The sequence below is a fragment of the Rattus norvegicus genome, chromosome 4 (genome assembly GCF_021556685.1).
Source record: "Rattus norvegicus strain SHRSP/BbbUtx chromosome 4, alternate assembly SHRSP_T2T, whole genome shotgun sequence".
NCBI classification, from domain to species: Eukaryota; Metazoa; Chordata; class Mammalia; order Rodentia; family Muridae; genus Rattus; species Rattus norvegicus.
In genome coordinates this window covers 156635613-156657210 of record NC_141537.1, presented here as the reverse complement: position 1 = coordinate 156657210, position 21598 = coordinate 156635613, and the positions used below count along the sequence as shown (strand labels likewise).

At 50.2% G+C, this 21598-nt stretch overlaps 1 protein-coding gene across 1 annotated transcript; it reads right to left on the bottom strand.

Annotated features, from left to right (window-relative positions):
- Positions 1 to 1651: 1651 nt before the first annotated feature.
- Slc6a12 (solute carrier family 6 member 12) lies at positions 1652 to 20012 on the bottom strand. The gene is given in 15 exon segments (NM_017335.1): positions 1652 to 2165; positions 2858 to 3028; positions 3402 to 3502; positions 4999 to 5101; positions 5832 to 5969; positions 6386 to 6498; positions 7570 to 7694; positions 8053 to 8156; positions 9700 to 9834; positions 11300 to 11432; positions 12649 to 12736; positions 13494 to 13634; positions 15025 to 15159; positions 19098 to 19327; positions 19743 to 20012. Coding segments are annotated over 15 exon segments (1887 nt in total). The 5' UTR covers positions 19769 to 20012; the 3' UTR covers positions 1652 to 2021.
- Positions 20013 to 21598: the final 1586 nt, after the last annotated feature.

The following is a 21598-nucleotide window of genomic DNA, read 5'->3' as shown; positions in this document are numbered from 1 at the left end:
GGTTAACAAGCTTTTCATTCTTGTCAGATCCAATCGGCCAGCATTACTTCAGTGAGCAGCTAAATCAACAAAGAAGAAATGTGAATTCGGTCACCAGGGAGCTAGATATGTGAGCAGAGAGAGTGGCAGAAGCAAAGGTTGTTGGTCCCTCAAAGTGAGGTGGACAGCAAGTGAGTCAGAGAGCCCTGGAGGCACCCAAGAAGGGGAAGACAAAGGAGAGGCCAAGGACAGACCGGAAAAGTACAAATGAGCCAGTGTCCACACAGAAGTTAACTTCCATGGTCCAGACGCCAATGAGGCACCAAACCTGATTTCCAGGGTGCTCTCTAGGCTTTGTCAGAAATAAATAAATAAATAAATAAATAAATAAATAAATAAATAAATAAATAAATATTTTTTCTAAAAAGGAGTTCTGCTTTCCTCTGCCACAAGGGGGCAGAAAAGAGCTCTGTACTGACCCCAAAGCAGGAGCCTGGACTCTTAACACAGCACCCAGCTTCAATGGCAGGGTTTCTAAGAATTCCTCTCTTGGATCTCTTATTTTCCTCACTAGCTGATCCAATGAGGATTAGCAAGGTATACATAACAGTCTAGAAGGAGACAGGAAGGGCTGCCAGGAGCCAGAGCAACTGAAGTACATGGAGTCCACAGATGCACCTTCTCAAGAGAAGAAGGTGGGAAGGCTCAGAGGCAACCTGAACGGAACTCACACGGGTGAGGCTGGCCATGGATCGTCACTCTAACTGGACTCTGGGTGATATTTATCTATGCATTCTTTCTTGGGAGTAATGTTCTGTACCCAGGACGGAGTCTTAGGGACCCTATTCCCTCACCTTCCTTCTCTTCTGAAAGCCTACCATGAACTCATCCGAAGCCTGCTTTCCTGAAATTCTCAGAAGCCAGAGGCTATGCTGTAAGATTTAGCAAGTGGGAAGGAATGGTTGGGAAGGAACCAGACCCCCCCCAAAAAAAGGGTAAGGAAAAGAATGAAGTGTGTGTGTGTGTGTTTGTGTGTGTGTGTGTGTGTGTGAGAGGGGGGGGGAATAGGTGAAAGGAGAGGAGAAGAAATAGAGAGAGAGGGGGAGAGAGAGAGGGATGAAAGGAGAAGAGAGAAGGGTGGAGGGAGAAGAGGAGAGTCAGAAAGAGAGAGGGGAGAGGGAGAGAGGAGAGGGGGAGAGAGGAAGAGCAAGGAAGAAGAAGAAAAGAGAAGAGGAATAGAAGGAGGAGGAGGAGAAGAGGAAGAAGAAGAGGAAGAAGGAGGAGGAGGAAGAGGAGGAGGAGGAGAAGGAGAAGGAGAAGGAGAAAAGGAGAAGGAGAAGGAGAAGGAGAAGGAGAAGAAGAAGAAGAAGAAGAAGAAGAAGAAGAAGAAGAAGAAGAAGAAGAAGAAGAAGAAGAAGAAGAAGAAGAAGAAGAAGAAGAAGACGACGAAGAAGATGACGACGACGACGACGACGATGACGACATTCCTGCCTACAGACCTACCACCCAGGAAAAGAAGGTAGAGATCCAAGAGAAGTTTGGTAGGTAGAGGCTAGATGGGAACTTAACAAGGTATGTTCCCAGTCCCAAGCCCCTGCATGAGGTGACCTCCCACCCACACAACAGCTGAAGTGGAGTGAGACAAGGAAGAGGCACTCGTGTAGTAGCGGGTGATCCACACAGGCTTGTTAACTGCTGCAGGGGTGAGGCTGGAGGTTCTCCTCAGCAGAGAGCAGCAAGTCCAAGGAAGGTCTTGGGCTCTGCAAGGCTGCATGACCTTGAAAATATCACTTTGCCTTTCTGATTCTTCATTTTTTTAAATCCAAAAAGTCAGGACATTGAGTTCAAAAGTCTTGGCAAACAGATTCCTGGAGCACATCTGGAAAGGACTGGTAGGTGACAGGCTGTCCCAGCCAAACGAAGACCAGCAGGGGTGTCCAGAGACCTGGGAGGTCTCAACAGGGTGGAAGAGAGGTTCACCCTGGGAGGAGCTAGCCTTGACCAGGTTCCTGGCTCTGGAGTTACCTGGCCTCTGGCACTCCCTACAAATGCGTCTCCTTCTCCCAGGCAATGAGTTCTTGCTTGACTGGAGAGGTCGAACAGTTTTGAGCAGAGGAGCCATCCTGAGGTGAACGCCTCCCTGGCTGGGGCAGACTGGGATCTGGCGTGATGAGTCTTTGAAGGCGCTAAGGGTGAGAGAGGCAGGGAGTAAGCACTGGGGTGGGCAGGAGGAGGCTCTCTGTGGGTATGTCCCCAGAAACAAAGTCAGACACTCAGGGCTAACCTCAGGGTGGGTGAGATAAGAACAGACAATGAGACGTAATTAAGAGTATGAACTTGAGCTCTAGTTCTGACTAGAACAACCTAGGCGATCCCAGGTAACTCGAGTAGCAATTCCATCCCTCTGTCCCCTCACTCTCCTCATTTGTAAAATGGAGGTAATATGACACAGTTCTTGGCACAGGGCAAGTGATAAGTTAGCGTTATAATTCTCATTACTACCCTTCTAATTACTATTGTTATATGCCCCTTTAAGTATCTTCCCAGTCATCTAAGTGTCACATCATTACGTTAGTTTTTGGTGTGTCAACTCCCCCCACCCCTTTCCTGCCTTGAATGTAGCTGTGGTGATGGGCACTGGGAATCTTGACCTCACCATGACCGCATGACCATGAGACATGGCATTAACCATTAAGCACTTTACTCTTGGCTAGCTGGCCTTCAAGGTCAACCTGATGTCAGATTCTATGAACCTAAGGCCCCAAAGATCTCCATACAACCCCAGGGCTTTCCTATCTAGACAGCTGACATGATCCTGGCCTAAGACTCCCTTGGGGGCCTTCTTCACTGCGTCCCCTCCACATCCATGGCCACCTACCTTCTTGAAGGAGCCCTGGGTCTTCAGGAGGGTGATGATAATAAAGAGCGGTACACAGGCCATGGAGGAAAAAGCCAAGAGCCATCCAATGGAGTATCCCCAAGAAGGGTATATGTAGACATTGTTGTATTTGAGAGGTGTATACTTGCTCAAGGAGAAGAAGAAGGTGGCCTAAAAGGGAGAGGGGCAGATGTGAGACAGGAGCCACCCACTGAGTCCCTCCCTGGTTGCACCAACAGCCAAGGACAGAGGAGCACCCAACCACACTGAGGGGCATCAGAGACAGGATGGTTCTGTTGAGCCATCGGTCACAGGGTCTGATGCGGGTGGCGAGCATAGGTTTAAGAAGCTCAAGACAGACAGGAAGAGGCCTGTCGGAATAAGTGGGGCTGTGAGAGAGGGCTGCAGCAGAATGTGGATGGAGGAAAGGCCCAGTAGAAAAGGAAGAGTTTGGGACCAGCTCCTCTGCTTAGGCTGCAAAGAGCTCTCAGATGCCAAGTCTTCTGCAGACAAGAGGGAGACATCACAGCGGGTAAGTGCGTACCAGGCAAAGACCAGGGGTCAGGAAGAGCCAAGAGATCTTCACCAAGGGCCATGGCCGATAGCCAATCATGTCCTCCACGTTGTCATAGAAACGATCCGCCCCTGAGCCAGCAGAGTGAGAGAAAAGGTAAGAACCAGAGGGAAAGACTCCCACTCCTCCCCCAGGTCCCAGCCGTGACAGAAAGGGTAGCATGGTGAACGAAGGAGTCCAGCCTGGCCTCAGAGGAGCAGCAGCAGCAGTGGTGGCAAAAGCTACTACCTCCCCACAGGCTGCTGAAACAGCCTCTGCTATCCGGTCTAAGGGTGAATAGCATCTGTTCTGTGCTCACAGGAGTATCCAGGCCTAAAGAGCCAGCCCTGGCAAATCTTTACTGACCTGTACGGCAGAGGGGAGAAAAGCCAGAAAATACCAGGAATAGAAAGAACAGTGCTCCTGATTCCAGGGCTGTGGATTCCTCACATTGGGCGCTACCAGGTTGGGTTGCACTTAGTGAAGGCATTGACTGGCTTTGCTTGTGTCAACGTTCACACTGGCCCTCTTTCAGGCAGAACCAGTCTCCGTGGATGTGAAGAACCATTCACTGGTGGCCACGAATGGGGGATTCCTCTAACCCATGCTCACTGCCTGCCCAGTGACCACTGACACTTGAATGCCAACCTCAAGGGGCCACAGTTTTGACTTCTAAAGGCCCAAGCTCCAAGACCAATACTGCCAGGAGAATGTCTGCCTCCTTGATGAATTTATGTGGGCCTTTGAGATCAAGAGCGTTAGACAGATGTCTAATGCTTGGGGTGGGAAGAAGAGTCAGCTCCAAGGACAGGAAAGGAACACCAAGGTTGTGAAGTAAGACCCTTCCTGATCAGGCTTCCTCTGTGACCCTAATATGAGCATCTACTTATTCTCTCTGCTCTGGGCCTTGTGACATTAGCATTGTGTCCCCACCTGTTGCCGAGGAGCCTGCAGACCTGGGCAGGAAATAGCACCTCCATTTAGTAGCTGTGCAAGCTTAGGCTGAAGAGTGTCTGTTCTGAGCCTGCCTTTCCACTGCATAAGGCCAATGTGAAATGCCATGCGACCTGCGCAGTGCCTCCCCCCCCCCCAGCTGTTGTTAATTATGACAATGGCTTAGACATTAGAGCACTGTGATTGCAACTTAGGGATCAGTGTTGAGGGACCTAAGCCATCCCTGGAAGTCCAGACACGACAGAATCACCTCCCTGCAAGAAAGCCACTTATCACAATAGCAATGGGGACAACTGTTTTGAAGGCATGAGGACTGTCCATGGAGCACTCAGTGTTCAACAAAGCCAGCACAAGTGGCTTGGCTGTTGGAAAGACAATGAAGGAATCTGAGGGTGGACATGGGGGAAAATGTCAGGCCAAATGGCCCCAAAGGAACCCTCTGACTGGAATTTCACTGATAGAGGAAGCCTGTTTTGTCTTTGACTTAAGTCTAAGAGAGGCATTGAGCCTCCGGGTACGTCTGACAGTCCTAGGAAAAGGAATCAGGATATCCCAACCAAGACACCCATCCTGGACAGAGCCTGCCCTCAGCAGCCCTGGGGCATCTTGTTCCGTAGCCACCTGACCCACTCACCGTACACCCAGCCAATGCAGATGACCTCAAACAAGGAGAGGAAGAGTAGGCATATTCCGCTGGAGGCGTAGTAGTCAAAGAGCTGGAAAATGTACATCCCACCCTGCGGAGGAGAAGGGAGCTGAGCTTGGGCTAGCACCTGCCTGGACCTGCCCTGCCCGGCCCCGCCCTGCCTTGCTCTGCCCAGAAGAGAGGTTTTACAATTACCAGGAGTCCACGCAGCCTGGTTCTGCCATCAGGAACTATCATCAGCCTCACAATAATCTCTAATACTCTCAAAGTTCTGGGGGTATGAGACCTATGATAGTGTATTATTTATTGCCCAGTATCCCCTCTTGGTGGAACTAGTACCCTCACTCCATTCCTTTTGGGTTGTGTCAGTCCTCTCTAATATTGTAAGCCTAAGGAAGGGTCTTAGCCTGAACACCTGTCTGTCCAACTCAAGAAAAAGGCTGAATTGGGAAAGGCACCAGAAACAGCCTTCCTTGCTGTCACAGTAGGAAATGTGCCTAGGGGCCAATTGGCCTGAGGAAAGGGACACAGAAAGTAATGTGCCAACCGATGTTACAGGCAGATTCACGGTCACAGAAACCAAAATAGATAGACACAGCTGTCACCTAACCCCATTGAGTCCCCCTTGTGCTTAAGGCGTGTGTGTGTGTGTGTGTGTGTGTGTGTGTGTGTGTGTGTGTGTGTGTGTGTGTGTGGCTTCATTACAATACTTCGATTCCAGTGTTCCAGTGAGCGGGACCTTCAACCTCACCACTAGAGGAGCACAGAGGACGTAAGCCCTTGGGCGGATGGAAAGAATGGTCCCCACGCTGTCCTCTCACCTCAGTGACCAGAAGGAGCCCCATCAAGTAGCACACGATAGCAACTGCGAGGATCAGCAGCTCGCGCCGGCCTCTCTTTCGGAGCTGCTGAGGAAACATATCCATGGAAGCAGTGACCAGGCACTCCATACAGACGAACTGTGGGCCAAGAGAGTAGGGGAAAGAGAGCTGTGCAGTCAGGGCACAAGGCTTGCCTGGCACTGCCCCTACATGACCCTGCTGTGCACTGGCCTATTTGCCTGTGTTGATGCTGGGGAGCAGAGGTAGTGGTAAGCCAGTTGTGCCCTCAACTGCAACTTCACTTCAAGGAATCCCAGGAGGGAAGGTTGAAAGAGGGGAGGTTCTGCACCCCAGGGCTAGGAAGAATGGGACTGGACCATGAGGCTGGGGATGAGCATCTGTGGAGCATGGTGGTAGCCCTTTCACACCCACCAGGCAAAAGGCTTGAACCAGAGTGAGGCCTCTGATCCATGGTCAGGGAGAAGATGCGTGAGGAAAAGTGCCACCAAGAGGAGCAGAAGCTGCGTGAGGGACTGCAGACAAGATTGCCATACCTGGCTGTCCAGCCCTAGAAATAGGAGCATGAGGAAGAAGAGGCAGGACCACAGCTGGGACAAAGGCATCATCGTCACTGCTTTGGGGAAGGCAATGAAAGCCAGTCCAGGACCTGCCAGGCACACAACACAGCTGGGTGGGCTCCAGACCACTCACTACCTGAAAAGGAGCCCTCTCCTTAGCACCATGTGCACCTAGGAGTGCCTGGGGACATCTGTGGGCGTCTTGACATGCCTGTGAGTGCCATGAGTGTTTGCAAGCGTCTGTGTGCTGCTAGCATCAGTGTGTGTCTGCGAGCTTCTGTGTATGTATGTCTATGTGTGTCTGCTATTGTCCGAGAGCACTTGTGATCTTCCGTGAATGTTTGTGTGCAGCTGTGAGCCTCTGTCTACAGGTGTCTATGTCGGCATCTGTATCTGTGAACATCTGTGGGGTCTATGAGATTCTGCGAGTGTTAGCATCTACATGTGCCCTGAGTTTATGTGAGGATCTGTGTGTATCCGTGAGCACCTGTGAATGTGGATTTCTGTGATTTTTACGTGCTTCTGTGTTCATTTACTAATGTCTGAGTGTGTGTGTGTGTGTGTGTGTGTGTGTGTGTGTGTGTGTTTATACATATGATTCTTTGTAAATGACTAAATTCATCCATGTGCTTCTGTGAGCATCTGTGTGCGCTGGTGAACATCTGAGCATGGACTTCCATGATCTTCTATGTGTATCTCTGTGTGTCTGTGAACATCTGTGTGGGTGTTGAGCATTTTTGAGTGTTCACATGAGTATATGTTTGTGAGCACTTCTGTGTGCCTATGTGTGTAGGCATGTCAGTGGATGGAGCTGTTTAAAAGGAACAAGTACAACTCTGTGCTCTTCCTTAGAACACTTGCCCGCGCGCATGCGCATTCTCTCTCTCTCTCTCTCTCTCTCTCTCTCTCTCTCTCTCTCTCTCATCTGATTCTCTCCCTCTTTCCCATCTTCTGCTTACTTCTCTTCTCCCTCCCTCTCTGCTCTCCCACAATTCTAAAAGCTTTGTTTATGCCCCACAACTTCCCATACACACACCCCAAGCTAAAAAGAAAAAGGTCCCTGGCTCTGTTTTGGAGACTCTCCCCTCTCTAAAGGAGGGGTCTGTTCTCTGACGCTCCTTCCCTAGAGTCCCAAGCGGCACGTGGAGAGTGTCCCTTACCTGACTCAGCCACTTCAGAAATGGGCACGCCCTGCTCCTGAGCCATGAAGCCCAGGATGGAGAAGACAACAAAACCAGCCACGAAGCTGGTGGCACTGTTCAGGAAGCAGAGGGCGATGGAGTCCCTGTGGGGATACGTGAGGTCAGAGACGGGGAAGAAAAGAGAGAGAGGAGAAGAGAAAGGGCAACCCAAGAAGGAGCGATCAAATCCAAGATGGAGGTCAAGGAGGTAAAGGAGGAAGACGGGGTAGAGAAATGGAAAGACAGGAAAGAAAGATGAGGAAGCAGGGAGAGTGATATGGCCCCAGCAAAACAGACACCAGATGTCAGGCAAGAGGAGAGAGACGAGCAAAGCCAGGGAGAGAAGCCAGGTCTTGGGAAGTTGTCCACACAGCCCTGCTCAGCTCCCGTGGAGGCGGGGGGGGGGGGTGGTAGCTCCCGCGGAGGCGGGGTTTCTCTCCTCGCCGCCCCGGCAGCTCTTACCTGTAGCAGTTGTTGTGGTACTTGTTGTAGCTGCCCAGGGCCGTGAGGCACCCCTGGCAGATGGCAAAGGAAAAGAAGATCTGGGTGCCCGCATCCATCCACACCTACATGAGGCCCAAGAAAGTGGTAGAGGCAACTAGGCCTAGAGCTGTGGCTAGCAGAACGCAGCTCCTCCCTACAGCACAGCCCACCTCCTAATGTTCTGCACAAGATCGTGCCTGCATCCTACTGCCCTGTAACTTGTCCTCCTTCTTGATGCCACCTTCCCATAGGCAGGACCGGTTTCCCCTTTGGCTCTGGGGGTACTCAGGAAGTATCGAGTGCCCGTGGGCTATTTCATTCCTAGGCGGCATCTACAGACCCAGGCGGTACCTAGACCTGGTAAAGCGAAGAGTCCATGGCGTTCATTCAGCCAGTGTCTCTCCATGGCACCTTACAAACTGTGACCTGTACACAGGCTACCTCCTAAAAATATAAAGAAATCCACCAAGGCTCCCTAGTGGGAGAAAAAACAAAAAAACAAAAAACCAACCCGGAGCTCAGGCAAGCTTTAGCGGAAATGCAAATAACACAAAGCATAAAGCACTACTATTGAGTCTACAAAGTTACCAACGAGTAAAATACATTCTAACTGGGGCTGGGGTGGAGGTGGCCTAAGGAGCTAAGCTCAATCCTTACAAGTAGCTTAAAAGGCGGGGCAGAGTGATGCACTCTTAAAGCCCAGTGCAGACCTAGGAGCTCTCGGGCCTAAGTCCCATGCTGGTGAGGGACACGCTGGGGATGGGGGACAGGGGTGGGAGATGGGGTGCTGAACCAATCCCTCAGATGACTAATATTCAGAAAACAAACACTGTACCCATGCTAACAATGACCGACTTTTTCCTTAGCACTGCCCTGTCCCCTGGTATGGACACAATAGAGCAACTATTTGTTTAAAAAACAAAAACAAAAGAAAACCCTGATGTTGGTGGCGGTTATAAGCAATCTAGAGATGCTTTAGTGAGCCTGGTAGTGAGAGGAGCTTGGGTCAGACACAAAGACTGATCCATTTCTAAGGAGAGACCTGAGAGCCCGTAGGTATGGTGTCCTGACAATCCCCCCCAGAGACTGATACATTAAGTATATTTAAAAGTGGACATCACCTCAGTGTCGGAGGCTAGGGCTCAGGGTTCAGCAGGGCAGGGAGATGGTTCATTTTCTCCACTGTGCTAGGCCCCAGCACCAGGCAGTACCTAGCTCTGAAGAGGCCCTCGGGATATTTTTGTTGAATAAATTAGGTTTGGCGGGAAGATTACACAGGCACTGAGATGACATTTAAAGATGAATTTGATAGCAAGGAAAAGTGCATAATATAATTTACGTCAAAAGGATCTGCTTTTCTAAATGAAATTACCTCAGTTGTGTTAATATATGCACACTGCCTGGTGTGGGGAGGGAGAGGAGAGGGAGTAGACTAATATGCTAATGGCGTGGTGGGATTTCAAGCGACTTCCATTCGTGTTTCAAACAGTCCTTCTACGATATGTAGTTCTTTGCTAGCTAACATCTATTTCTCTTAAACCAAAGGAAAAGCAATAGAAGGCTTTGAAAGTTCCGTATAGTCTGAGAAGCACTTGTATCCATTAACAATCCCCTTGTGGTGCCCACCTGGGGGTCCTTGAGGCGGAGCAAGTCTGGCTTCAGGTAGAAGACGATGCCCTGGTAGGCTCCAGGAAGGGTAACACCCCGGATCAGAAGAATAATCAGCATCAGGTAGGGAAAAGTGGCTGTGAAGTAAACAACCTGAAAGGCAAGCAGGCAAAGCCACCTCTGGCATGGGTGCACGGAGGCAGCAGCGGGGAGCTAGGGAGTCCCCAGTGGTCATTCTGCCCTGCCCCTGCCTGTCCCACAGCCATCGGGGAGCTCATACAGTCAGCTGACGGTGAGCATATGAACCTTTCCACACCTCCTGTTACACATTCCAGCGGGTCTTACTCCCTGGCGGAGTGTGATACACATCAGCGGGGAGGGGAGGAGGGGAGAGGGCAAGTGGAGAAGACAGAGAGGGGACGAAGCTCCCAGCCCACAACTTTTCAAAGAGGACTTTAAGTCCAGAACCTGGTCCCTTCCATCCACCATCCTGGGTGCCCTCCCCAAAGCCCCTGAAAGTGGGTGCCTCTCCAGGAGGGAGGTGGCCGGGTTTGCTGGCAATGTGTGGGCAATCCAGATTGTAATTGAGGCAGCAGCGGCGGCCTGTGAGCATCCTGGAGACTGAAAGGGGATCCCATGCTGCCCTGACCACGTTGTGTCTGTCTGGGTACCACTACCACCTCCATCACTCTTATCTCTACTTTTGTGGCCCCTTTGGACCACAGCCCAGGGAAGAAGGAGTATCACCACTGAGTTGTGAAATGTCCCCAGCATGGTCACATGTTGAACATTTAGTTCCTAGCTAGTGGTGCTAAGCTGGGAAGTTGTGGGAGTTCTGGACAAGGATGGAGATTGTTTCAGCCCAGCTCTGCTTCCCACCCAAACTCTCTGCGTCCTGGTCACCATCATGTAATGACCGGCAGCAGCAAGTTCCTACCACCATAGTCATGATCCACACTCGCCACCGTGACTACACTCCCTGGAAAGCCACGCTGAAATCAACCTCTCCTCCCTTAGGAGCTTAGCTAAATCAGAACACTCGGGGCCGCCAATCTTGTCTTTGAGAAGTAGGAGACATCATTCCCGGTCCTCCAGACTGGAAATGAAGCTCAGGTCTGAAATCTCACTACAGAGCAAGCCCAGTGCTGCCCATTCTTGACTTAAGCCCCTTCACTGATTGGCACTTACCCCCAAAGACAGTTCTCTTTGCTCATTTGTATGGAAACTCTTCGTCATGACCCATTTAAATACAACAGGCATGTCATAAGAATATGTGACCCTGTCATACATTATGGAGACAGATACACAGATACAAACATTCAAAGAAGAGTAGGAAACACCCCCACCCCCATATTGCTAATGGCTTGGAAACCAATGATCTCCTAAAGTGGGACTCTTATAGTTTATTTTGCTCTAAATAGTACTTAGATTAAACAGATCTTTTGAAATCTCTTGGGGTGGAGGGGGAGTCTCCCCTTGTTTTGAGCTAAATCCCCATGTTCCTGCAACTTCACCTGCTCTTATATAAATATATATCTCCTAACTGCTCTTTCTGTGCTCCCAGAGGGCTTCTTTCAAGTGTGACCGTAAGTACTCACAAGGACACAGGATACCTTACCTTGCCCGTGGACTTGACTCCCTTCCAGATGCAGAAGTAGCAGATGATCCAGGCGAGCAGGAGGCACAGGGCCAGCTCCCAGCGCAGGGACCCCAGGTCATGGATGCCTGATGTAATACCCAAAACCCGTCTCCTAAGGGATTGGGAAAAATAAGTAACCAGTCAAAACCCAAAGGGGACAATCTGCCTCTGTCACCAAATCTCCTGTTTCAGAGCTGACCCAACAGATAACACTCTCTAGGGCTGTCCCATCTCTGCCCTCCCCAACCTCTCTATGGTCATGCCGTGCTCCCACCTGTGGTCTGAGTGCCCCTGGCTGTTAGAAGACTAAACCACTGTAATCCCACAGGTATCTGTGTCTAACTCAGGTCTTTCTGTTGTATAGAAAGAGAGATACAGAGAGAGAGAGAGAGAGAGAGAGAGAGAGAGAGAGAGAGAGAGAGAGAGAGAAAGAGACAGAGAGAGACAGAGAGACAGAGAGTCAGAGAGACAGAGACAGACAGAGACAGACAGAGACAGACAGAGACAGACAGAGACAGACAGAGACAGACAGAGGAGAAGAAGAAGAGGAAGAAGAGGAGGGGAGGAGGAGGAGAAGGAGGAGGAAGGGAGGAGGAGGAGGAGAGGAGGAGGAGGAGATGTAAGCATGTGGAGGGAAGTCAGAGATGACACAGGACCAGAGGGAGGGGATGGAAGTGTGCTACCATCTAAAGATGAGGGTGGAGATATGTTTGCCTAGGAGAGAGCTCAGATAACCCAGAATGGGGAGGGGAGAGGGCATGGGCAGATAGGAGAGTACTGAATGTGTGCAGAGTAAATCGGTGTGAGGACACAGTAGACCACAAGGAAAAGCAGGCAGTATACACGGCCTGTAGGCATGGCGGTGCACATCATCATGCAGAAGAGTGAATAGTGAGCCCATCTGCATGGTGCAGATGCTAGTCAGTGTCAAGCTACAAACTGGATACCAATGAACGCGGTTTAGAAGAGCAACGCACAGCCAGCTGCCAGAAGATAATAGAGGTGTTTTCTATGACTCTGTGGACGGAGGACCAGATGTGCGGGTGCAGTGGGGTATGGAGATGGCATAAGAAGACAGCCATGAAAATGAGTGGATACAGAGTAGAAGCAGACATGTGAAGGCTTGGGATGAGTATGAAGGTATAGGTAGTAATCAAGGCTGAGTGTGAAGGCTCCCTTATCCCTAAGTGATATCCGTCCAGTGGGCAGAGGTAGTTGTAGAAAGAATGCAGAGTCTTAATCATGCACCACTGATGTTCAAGTTTGCATAATTCAGACATCTGTGCTCTTAGGGCCCCTGGCATATGACAACCAGGCCCAGGACCTACTCCCAGAATTCCATGACTGGTGAGGTGAAGTTCTCAGAGTAGCTTGCGGCTCTGGTCGATGAGTAGTTCAGAAAGTCCACGCAATGTTCTGTAGGGGACAGGGTTGGGAATGTCTATCAGTTAGGGACCAGATGAGGAAAGATGCCTTTGCCCTCACCCTCTGACCTATCAACCAGACCATCTCACCATTTCTAGGCCCAAGAGATTCCTCAGGAGTCAGGAGATCAGTGGGACCTGCTCCTCCTCCCTGTATAGCCTGTGTCCCCTGCTCTCGTTCCTGGTGAGTCTGACCATTCCTATGAATACACTGAAGTCCTCTAGACCAGTATGGACCACAGACAAGCGCAGCCCACATGGGCAGCTCCCATCAGTAGCCTGCCTCTGGCCTGCCCATTGTGCCACTCTGGTTTTTCAACCTCTGGACAAAGAACCTAGACCTTGCACTGAACTTCCCCCATACTGTTCTCAAGATGGGCTCGTTCTTTCTCCCGTCACTCTGTAATTACCATACTGTTTCTCTCTACCCGTCATTGATTCATCAACTTCTACCACAGCCAAGCCAGACAGTGTGGGGTCCTTTCTGCCCTTACCTAGTATTGACAGCGTTTGACACGTGAGAGGTGCCCTGTGACATTTGCTAAACGGAGGCCTGCTGTAGCTGTGTGACAGCCCCACTGCTTCCAAGAATGGCTGCTCTACGGCGACCCAGAAGGGTCAGCCCGTAGAACTGAAAGCACAACCCACAGGGTTCAGCTATAAGGCACGGTCTTCGATGTGCTCTGGCACCAGCTACCACGGACCAACCTCATGAGCAAGACCCAACGGCAGGGCTGACACACAGATACCTGTGTTCCAGGAGTTGGTGCAGGTTGTCCAGGGAAGCTCCCAGGTGAAGGAGCTGAACAGGTAGAAGAGAGCCCAGGCAAGGATGATGATGTAGTAGATGTTCAAATAAGACTCGATGACCACAGATGCCATGCCAATGCCTGTGGGAGCAGAGAGAGAGAGAGAGAGAAAGGGGGGAGAGAGAGAGAGAGAGAGAGAGAGAGAGAGAGAGAGAGAGAGAGAGAGCTAAAGAGATCGGCATAAGCAAAGAAGGGTTTCACAGAGGGTCTGCGAGTCAGTCACATGTGCCCCTACACCAAAGTCCGTTTCATCTTCTTGAGGAAAATGGGTAAATTCATTATCTTACATATGGTCCCGTTGCAGGGCTAACATTTGCTTCTCCCCTCCCCCTCTGTGTCTGTCACTGTCCCCATCTCCAGCTCTAGCTCCAGCATTTCCTGCCTGACTGTCACCATCATACATCACTTGTAAATTGAAATGTGGCAAAGCAAGAAGGAGCAGGGCAAGAGCATCGGAAGCCGCGGGGGCTGTGGCTAGAACCTGGTCTCATCGGTGGAAACATGCTGGGGAAATCCTCACAGTGACCTTAGCCACAGTGCTATGCTGGGCTATAGCCCTATTAGAGGGCTCCCGGATACTATGAGAGGCCAGCTAAGGGCCCATGAGATATAGTTTGCAAATAACCTTGCCGTTCCCCAGTCTTTGGTCAGGTAGCCAGGGTACCCAGTTCTTGTCAGGTACACTCAGTTTGCTTCCTTTCTGGACAAATAACCCAGGCAGCCTGGTCCCTGGTAGTCCTTTACGGACTAGCATGAAGGATGAGCCCTCTCTGCATCCGAGGTGTAAGGGGTTTCTCAGAGCCAAGGAACCCCTTGGGCCCTCTATTGCAGCCCCGGAACTGGCTAAGCCACTAAGGGAAGCTGGTAAAAGATACCCCGGCTGCTTGTGTCCACACTACAGATCTACAGAGAAGAGTAAGCTGTCCCTAATAGAGGCAAGAGGAAAGGAGCTCAGGGAGCCCTGGTTTAAACTGTCTGTGAATAGCCTTCTTTATCTGTGGAATGAGGTCATGGGAGGCATGGAGGCCTGGGTCATGGCATGCACACAAAGTGCACACATGAACACTGACACAGCCGGGTTCCACAGATGCTGGCTCTCATCGGCAACAGCATTCTTGTGCCCGTGAAGTCTTTGGAAGCCTGTTTGGGTCACGATATAAAGTCAGACGAGAGACATTACTTTCCTTGGACCAGATGAAGGTTAAGGTTCAGATTCCTGGCTGCATCTTCCAACAGCCACGTCTAGTTTGGTACCTAGAATTCTATACTGTTTCTCTTGACACGCCCTTCTCCCTGGGCATCTAAATTTTAGCCTCAAGAGGCTGATTTCACATAGCACAGGGCAGGAGAGTCTGGCGAGTGAGTCTGCATGGACAGTGAGCCTAGGAACAGGGAAGCAAGAACATTGACGATGAGTAGAGGTGGGCAGGACAGTAGGTCCAAGGGCAGAAAGGGGGAGGGTGACACTCACCTTGGAGAAGGGGACAGATCTTCCTCCAAGCAGTAACACTCCCCTGGCTGCTATACTGACCCAGTGCCACCTCCAGGAAGAACACTGGGATACCACAGCTGAAGAAGAAGATGAAGTAGGGGATGAAGAAGGCTCCTGAGAGGGAAAGAAAGGCACAGTCTGAGCCACAGCTGCTCCCAGACTGTGAACCCCCCCCTCCAGCATCTCTACCCTCAGCCCTCATTTCTTACCTCACCCAAGACCTACAGGGTCTCCCTCTGCCCCGCCTATGCTAGCAGGGGTGCCCAGCAGAAGATCCTGACATGGGCCCCCAAAAAGTCAGACAAAGTCATTGGAGGACAAGAAATGACACTTGAAACGGAAGCTCAAATAAATGAACTATTTACTGTGCTTTACAAATCAAATCATGTATTAGTCTTAAAGGGAAGCATTGTGCTCTGCATAATTCTATATGCTTATTAAACTATGGAGATGGCTACATTTTAGAAGCAAACAGACAAAGCCAGCTTAAGAGCATTCTTTTCTCACCAATTGTTACTTTCCCAATCCCTGGGGCTGTCTGGTCTGCCCGCCCTGCAGCAAATCCTACAAGACCCTGCCAAGCTGCCAAGGTCCCTCCTGGGGAGAGGATTCTTGTTTCTTTTGCAGCTTGGCACTTTGTTGGTGCTTTCTGTGTGGGACCCTCTTCTGAGCTTCACCTCACAGGTCAACCTCCCACAGAGGAGATACTGTTCTCATCCTCCTTTACAGATAAAGAAACTGAGGCCAGGTTGAAAACACAAGAACGAAGGTATAGATGTGGAAACAAACACACCATACCAGGTATCCTGACCCTGAGGCTTCACTCACTCCTGACTATTACGTATGGCTACACCATAGTGACTCTGATGTCATCGCTCACACTGAGGAGGAAAACCAGGGAGCCCAAAGGGGAAGAAAGCACAGAGTAGGTATATCCTTCCAGAAGCTTCCCTGCCTGCTGGCCTGCCTGCTCCCCTCCTTCCATTCCTCCCTCCCTCCCTCCCACCCTCCCTCCCTCCCTTCCTCCTCACACCCTCCCCATCTTTTGCAGGTTGACAGTAGGATGACAACCCAGGGTCTCCAGTGCACAGCGGGCAAGTGCTTAGCCATGGAACTGTACCCCAGCACCTCCTTCAGAATCTGCTTGGTTCTATCCTTAGCTAAGATCTCACTATGTCATCCATCTGGCCCTGATCCTGGGGTGTTCCTGCCTCAGCGACCCAAGTACTGGGATTACAGGCTGGCCCCCTCTCTCTAGATTCCTTGTGAGCACACACATTTCTTCTTCACAAAAATTACAATATGTTATTCAACCACCGCTTTAAAATTCATATCACAAGCCTCTTCGTGTCGACAAATACATGACACCATTTCAGCACCCGTAGAATGTTCTAGTGCGGGGGACGGAATTTTGTTGATATTTTAACACTGGACTTTCAGATTTGTGCTTAGTTTTGTTCGTTACAGTGATAAACGCCCTCTTCCTAACACACTTTTCCAATTTCGCTCCTCCGTACAGATTTTGTTAGGCGTAATTGCTGAGGAATTCCTCGTTTCCTGGTGTATATGTACATGTTAAAGTCTACACAGTGTAAGTCTATACATTTTTCATAAGTGGACGCCCCCATAGCACTAAAGTGTTTCCGGTGCTGTGCATCTGCTTCCAGAGTTTTATCACCATCCTAAGCTGAAACTCCGTATGCATTAAAGATGAGCTCTGCCTCTTCTGCCCTCGTGGATGACATCCTACTTCCTGTCTCTCTGAATCGCCTACTCTGGGCATCTCACATGTAATACGTGAACGGAACCGTAACATTTATCCTGTTACACTTGCTTCATTGGATGTACCTTCAAATTCACTCGTGCCATAGCCAGCGTCATGATTCCCTTTTCAAGGCTAACTAACGGGGCTGGAGAGAGGTGGCTCGGCTGTTAAAAGATACGCCGCTCTCGCAGAGGACCTGGGTTCAGTTCTCAGCACCCACACGGCAGATCACGACTATCCATGAGTTCATTTCCAGGGACACCCTCTTCTGACCTCCATGTGTACCAGGCACATAGGAAGTGCATATACACACATGCAGGCAAAATAGTCACTCGTGTAAAATAAAATAAAGTTGAAAGAAAATGTTTAAATAAATGAAGACTAACTAATGCCCCCCCTTGTGTACAGACTCCACACTTTGAAGGAGGAGCCATCACAGGAAGTCCATGGGGGCACAGGGCTCACAGGCCCTTCCCTCTGGGGCTGGACGGAGGCTGGTTCTGAGTATGGGACAGGGAATCCCTGGCACATGGCTTTCTACTGAGCTTCCAACACATCAACGCTACAAATGTCCTGCTTCACTCGGGCCGATCTAACACTAGCCTGGGAACAGTGCCTGGCCACAGCCTAATGCTGTGTATCCAGCCGTGTGCAGAGGCAGCCTGACACTGTCCGCGGGGACCTTAGCCACTGGGGACTCAGCATGAGGTTATTTCAGACTCTCCCTTCCTCTGCTCCGGCCTGCTTTAGCCTGGCTGCTGGCTCTTCCCTGGACCTCAGAGTCAGCAATAAGATGTACAGAAGGCTCTGTCTGGGATGAAGCATTTCTTAAGGATGCTTCAGTTAAGGGACTCCACTCTCTCACATCCAGAGATGACCTCGTACTAACTCCCTCTTATTTCTCTACTCTTTTGAAAGGCTATTCTTTCTGTAGGGCTGTGTTCATTAACGAATAATCAATGAATCTGTCTATGTATTTTAATAAAGGATGAACTCCTATCAAGTAAGGCCAGCAGTCAGAGGGAGGTGAATCTTATTACCACAAGGAGTTAGAACTCTTCTAGCCTAAAGCAAAACAATGACATTTGGGTTCACCTATGACGTCACATTCTCATATAAATCTATTCCCAGCTTGTCTGGAATAAGTAAAGAACTAAACCCTGGTCCTTCTTGTTATTTTTTCTAGAATCCCTAAAACCAGTGACTCCAAGGTGGGAGCCCAGGCCTTGAGTAGCCTCTCTTGTTAAAGAGGAGAGGAAAGGGTTAAAGAGGAGAGGAAAGGGTTGAGGCGAGAGCCCACCTTCCTAGTCAGAGTCAGCCCCTGGTAGCCTTGGGAGAACACTTCCAGAACCATTTTGATGTCAAAACCCACAGCGTTCAATCTTCTCGCATAAAAAAGGACAGTTCTAGTTACAGGATCCAGCCCCAACTTTCAGCTCACGTTAACACGTTAGACCGTCCTGTTAAGGGAGTGGTCTGAAAAGGCCATGTAACTCTTAATGCAGATGCAACTTCTTTTAAAAAATATTTTTGACTCACAAGAGGTCGCCTCCACCAATGCCAAACCCATGCCCAAAGGTTGGACATACCTACTGGATATTTACCAGGATACATTTTTTAAAAAGGGGTTTAGAAGGCTTTTCTAAACACTGGTTGTCTCTAAGAGTGTTTTCTCTTCCTGGAGCAGGTGCTGACATTTATGATAACAATAAGTCACTTGTGCAGGAAGAACCAGCTTCCAGACCCAAGAATGAATCCCACCAGTGACACTTCCACAGTCTCATGTCTGCTTAGATTCTGCCCAGGAGACCCATTCCCTTTCCTCTCTGTCACTCCACTCATCGCTACACCACGCCACGTGTGTTTCTAGCCTGTGATCTGCAGCCTTCATCAGGATGCAGCACAGACCGAGTTCTGTGCATGTAGAACATGTTCTTGCGTGTAGAACCGAGCCGTGGCTCACAAGAGGCCTGCGGTCACGAGAACTGAGTGGATGGACCAATGAATGAACCCCACTAGCCGTTATCATCCACAGGGACTGATGCAGAAGCTGAAACAGCCAGGCCTCGTGCTTCTGCTCACTGCCTCACTTAAATCTCACCTAGTCCTGGATATTATATCACCCCAGTCCAGAAGGAAGGAAACTGGAGAGGACAGAAGGAGGTGGGACCCAACAGGAGTCTTCCAGATTTATGGCTGCGCCCCCTTCCATTTGACCACACTTCCAAGGAAGGAGTAGCCCAGCTGGCACCGTACTTCCCACCACACTGCCTGAGCATGAACTCACCTCCCCCGTTCTTGTAGCAGAGATAGGGAAACCTCCAGACGTTGCCTAAGCCAATGATCTCTCCCGCCACTGACAGTACGAACTCCATCTTGTTGGTCCATTGGCCTCGATCCTTCACCTGGTCCTTGTCTTTCTGGTCCATCATCTCTCCCTCCTCAGGGACCCAAGAGACCACAGGACACCCATCTTCATGGACTGTAACCTTTCTGTCCATACTGGAGAGGGAGACCCTGTAAGGTAAGGCAGGACAGTGAGAGGTAAAAACCTGGTGAGAGAAGAAGAGGACTGTTAACACACATACACACATACACACACACACACACACACACACACACACTCGTACTCATTCACACACAGACACACACAATACTCACACACACACATACTCATTCACACACAGACACACACAATACTCACACACACACACTCATACTCATTCACACACAGACACACACAATACTTACACATACACACTCATACTCATTCACACACAGACACACACACACACACACACTCATACTCATTCACACACACACTCGTTCACACGCACATACTCAGACATGCACACATACTAACACACCCTGCACACCCAACTCCCTTCACCCTGATTTTTTTCCCGCCCAGTCCTTTCTGTTGGCATATTACCTTTCTTCCCAAGCTCCCGATGACATTTCTATCTAAAGTGACAGTCTGCTCTCAGAGTTATGGGCTGAGCCAACAGGGAGCAGATCCTAGCTTGCCAAGTCTTCGGCAGACAAAGCAACAGACAGAGCAGGCTTTCAGGGGTCAGAGACTTGCACAACACCACCCAGGGGTAGAGCTGTGATTAGAACCCCATTATAGCTCAGATCCCTTTTGATCTCTACAGCCGGCCACCACTCCAGCTGGCCCTTCTGTCCAGATCTCCAGTACACTGTGAATAACAGAAACCTGGCCTCTGGCCTCCAGACCAGAAGTGCTCATAGGCTGCCAGAGCAGCTGGGTTAAAGGGCAGGTGTGGCCGAGGTGGCTCACGGATCTTTCCTGAGCAATTGTGATCGATGGAGGCCTGGTAAACATGGGAGCTGGCTCAGTGTGGGCTCTGATTGGGAGGGAGGGAGAAGGTGGGGCCTCTAAGTAAGGCCAGCCAAGGACAGGATTGATATCAGGTCCAGCTGTAGACCTTCAAGGGAGGCTGTTTCTATGTCCGTCTGTCCCGAGAAACGTAGGAGATCCTAGGGCCAGGAGAGGTCACATGGGTGGTGATCATTTCAAGATGACCTCAAGATGCCGAGTGCCCTTCTCTTACAAGAACAGCCTGTCAGGAGCCACCCACTGTGGCTGTTGCCATTCCCTTCCCCCCGCCCTTTAAAATGTTCAGCACTCCCCAAGCTTCCATGGGCCACTGTCCATTCTGTGATCTGTCCCTATTGCCTGTCAATCACCAGGAGGTCAGTTGCATCTGGAAGCCACCACGGTTGCCTTCCCCTCCCTGCCTCTATACAGCTGATCATCTTGATGGCACTAAGGACCTTACTCCCGGAGAAGTGCCAAGAAGGAGGTGCCTAGACTGCCAGGAAAGCTCTGTCCATTGGCCCTTGCTCCAGGGACACTCAGGGCCTACCGTGTACTCCACACTCCTCCAGGACACAAGGGAGTCTTTTAATGAAGGAAGACTCTATGTTTATTTGTTGGTCCTTTTAACCCAGGCAACAGCCCAAGCCCAAGTCCGTTAGAAAGGCGTGGGCAGGAACCAGCTACGGTTGTGGAAAATTTTGAAGGTGATTTGGAAGGTGCAGGCCATCCCAGGAATGAAAAGGCACAGCAGGGTGAGGTCCTGGTATTGGGATTTTTTTTCAGTTTCTTACTGCCAGCTCTGTGCAGGAAAAGCATAAGGAAGCTGGCTGGTGCAAACTCCAGGCTCCAGCCTCTCAGACACGAGGGAGAAAGAGAGGCAGAGAGACAGGGGCTCCAAACTGCAGAACCACCATAGCCCACAGATGCTCAGGGCCAGGGGAGCAGTCAGTGAAGCCTGAACCCAGACTGAAACTGTTGGCACCTTGCAGAGTGGCCCCTTAATCACCTCCAAACAATAAATGACAAGCAAAAAAAAAAAAAAAAAAAAACATAATGAATGAGCTGAAAACAGGAAGTCAAGTTCACACAGACTTGCTAGTTACAACCATGAAAGGTCAACTTTAGAGTTCGTGTGGGACTAAAGACACCAAGCTCTTAATATCCGCTATCAAATCCCATCCTAACGGCCTCTGAAGTCCTGCATTATAGATGAGAAAGAGAGGCTCAGGGATGGGCGCAACACGTGACACACAGCACATGCTCGGTTCAGTGGATCTTGAAATGCTGGACCAATTCACCAAGAAAAGAGCTAGTAGGGAGAACTCTTGCTTTGTGACTTAGGCAAATGACACCCCTTCCCTGAGCTTTGAGTCTCCTAGAGAGAATGACCCCTTCTTGATTGGGGTACTGGCAGAAGGGGAGGGTAAAGGTAAAGAGATGTGAGA